The sequence below is a fragment of the Halyomorpha halys genome, unplaced genomic scaffold (genome assembly GCF_000696795.3).
Source record: "Halyomorpha halys isolate HHAL.00 unplaced genomic scaffold, Hhal_1.1 Scaffold594.1, whole genome shotgun sequence".
In the NCBI taxonomy this organism is placed as follows: Eukaryota; Metazoa; Arthropoda; class Insecta; order Hemiptera; family Pentatomidae; genus Halyomorpha; species Halyomorpha halys.
In genome coordinates, this window is record NW_027114174.1 from 178,224 (window position 1) to 181,083 (window position 2,860).

The following is a 2,860-nucleotide window of genomic DNA, read 5'->3' on the forward strand; positions in this document are numbered from 1 at the left end:
TATAAAGATTACAGAAATGGTAAAAGTGCAAACATATGTTACTAATTAGGTTAGAACAGATAACAGTTGTTACAACAACTGGATCAATCATAACAATAGTCATATTTTTATTGTTCTGTGAAGTTGGTTTTGTTCGAATATAGGTTGATCTTAGGGTTAGGGCGCAGGCCCCAGTGCGCTCGCTTCGGAACGTTCTGGGTTCGATTCCCAACTGGGGCAGTTAAACATACATTTTTGGGGGGTTCCGATGAATGAATCTTGACACTCTCACCTTGGTTAGTGTAGAGAGGAATGCAGTTAACCAAAGGAATATAAATATAAATGAATAGAATACTAATTAATAACTAGTAGACACAGTAAAGAGGGATAGAATTGCTAATGTAGCAATTGGGTAATGAATAGTGAAATAATGCTTAATAGAAGTCTTAACAATCTGTACTCTTTTTAAATTAAAGTGAGTAGTGAAGTAAATGAGGTATAAGTATGGTGCAATAAGAAATAAGGAGGTGGAGAAGGTCCATGGGTGATTTAATAATTAATGGTTTTCTACGGTTGTACTTTTCTTGACCGCTACCTGGACCATCTTCCTACAATTTGAATATTTTAATTGAGAAAACATGTATTTACAGATTAATAGTATATATGTATTAGCATTATCGAAAGATTATGTTTTATTTCATTAATTTTATTTTTCCTTTGCTGATGAAAAATAGTTATCTTACTGGTAGGCGATTGAGCTATGTATTAACATCTTGGCCTAGAAATGATTATTTTTAATTATAATGTTTTTCAATTGGGAGGGGTTAATCTTTTTATTCCATATGAGTTTTTATTATGAAGAATGCTTACATTTTAATACTACACACATTTTTTTTTTTTTTTTAAAAAAAGATATATGTATAATGGGAAAATTCCAAATGGTAAAGCAGTTCGTAGAGATGGCATTCTCCCAGAATTTATTAAATACAGAGGACTTAAATTGGTGAAGACTCTAGCTCAGAAAGTTCTTACTGAAAAAGTTTTCTCAGAGGGGTAAAAATACTATATGATGTAAGGATAAATGAATATAGAAATTATCTATCTCACAGATACCATTTCACTTAAAATATATAGACCAATATTGGAGAAGAAATTTGGAGGTGCAATCATTAATTTATTAACAAAATGGCTCAATATAAAACCTAGGACCACACTTGACAAGTCTTGGAAGGGGAGTGTAATTCTTTCTCTGGACTAAAGATTGCATTTGATTCCATTCCCAGACAAGAAATGTTCTAAGCTCTTGTAGACAAGAATATCCCATGAGGATTGACTAAGCCTGTTAGATCCACATAGAAGGACTTAAAATAAATGAAAGAGAGTCAGATATCTTGGCCATGAAAAAAGTTGTAAAACAAAGAGGCCTGAGTCCCCATCCAGTGCAAACAATTGTAGGGAAATGGAACATGAGGACAATCCTGATTCAAGGGATGGTATTTGAAGATGTCATAGTTCTCATATCAGGCTCAAAAGATAATCTACAGGTATAAGATACAATGGGAAGAGAATGTAAAGAATACTTAAAGTTTGAAAAAGTTTTATAATGCAAATTCGACGGAATCAAGAGTAAGTTGAAATTTTATGCAAGAGGAAGATTTTACAAATTAACAAAGAAGAGGGGAGGGTAAGTATTAATCTAGGTTTTTTAAAAATTATGTTTATGTATATGTCATATGTTGATGGTTATTTATTAGGTGTCTATGTTTATGCACCTACACTAAATTAATAGTCATTTTAGGATTTTTTAAATTTTTTGTTGACAACAGAGCCCTCTCCCAAGCTGTTTATTCATAAAAGGACAGTATTTTTCTTTAATCATTTCATTCAGGAACATGAAAACAATTGTTAGGATTTTTATTGAATTAATTAAGAAATAGAAACTCATTAGTAATATTTTTCTTTTTTTAAATATATGTTTTAGTTATGATCTGGATAATTTGAAGTTTGGTAAGATAGACATTGGTCGATATCCTGAAGCAGCAGTCAAATACCATATTAATGATTCTTCTTTGAGCAAACAACTACCTACCATAATTTTATTTAAAGATGGAAAGGAAGCAGTGCGCAGGCCAGTGGTGGACTCCAAAGGAAAATTAATTAAATTTTTTTTTACTGAGGTATGCACTTACATCTATATATATTTCATAAATATTCTCAGACTCCTAACGTTACTTATGAAAAAGTTTTAATTTTTTTTTTTTTAATGTAATGGTTAATATTTTTTTTTTCACTTCTTTTTTTTATTTTTATTTTTTTTCAATCTTCTTTTCTATCCCATTTTTTGGGAAATCAATATTGAAGTACATAAAAAATAACAAATAATCAATTGGTAGTTGATGTTGAATAGAGTTTTTATTCATTTTAATGGGTTATAGAATAGAATTTTGTGAAGATATGGCATTTGTCATGGATTAAACACAAGAATATGTATGACGATAATTTAATTATTTAGTTAGATTGAAATTAGTGATGAAAGTGTCTCTTTTCATATAAAAATTCCCTTCCATGTTAGCATATACAAAAGACAATATATAAGTAGGTAAAACTAGAGTACATATTATATTATAATTCCACTACATGATCGTCCGCTCTTAAATCTGTGGCTACAATTACCAATGTCCATTTTTACTTTCTAGATTTTATTTAACTTTGTCAAAGATTAATCTTTAACACACAAATACAATGCTCACAGAAAAGCCCACAACTATTGTTTTTTGTACAACAGCAACATATATCCATCCTTATTTCTGAAAACCTTTAGTCTCAGTTTTTCATATTCATTTTTCAATTCCTGCTGCCTCTTTGTATGTATATATATATA

General features: G+C 29.9%; 1 protein-coding gene across 1 annotated transcript in view; it reads left to right on the top strand.

Annotated features, from left to right (window-relative positions):
• LOC106684590 (thioredoxin-related transmembrane protein 2 homolog) overlaps window positions 1–2,156 on the top strand; it is a gene marked incomplete at its 3' end in the record, with an annotated part of 6,526 nt that extends 4,370 nt beyond the window's left edge. The window contains 1 exon segment of the mRNA XM_067051425.1: window positions 1,961–2,156. Coding sequence (XP_066907526.1) covers window positions 1,961–2,156 — 196 coding nt within the window.
• Between the last annotated feature and the right edge of the window lie 704 nt (window positions 2,157–2,860).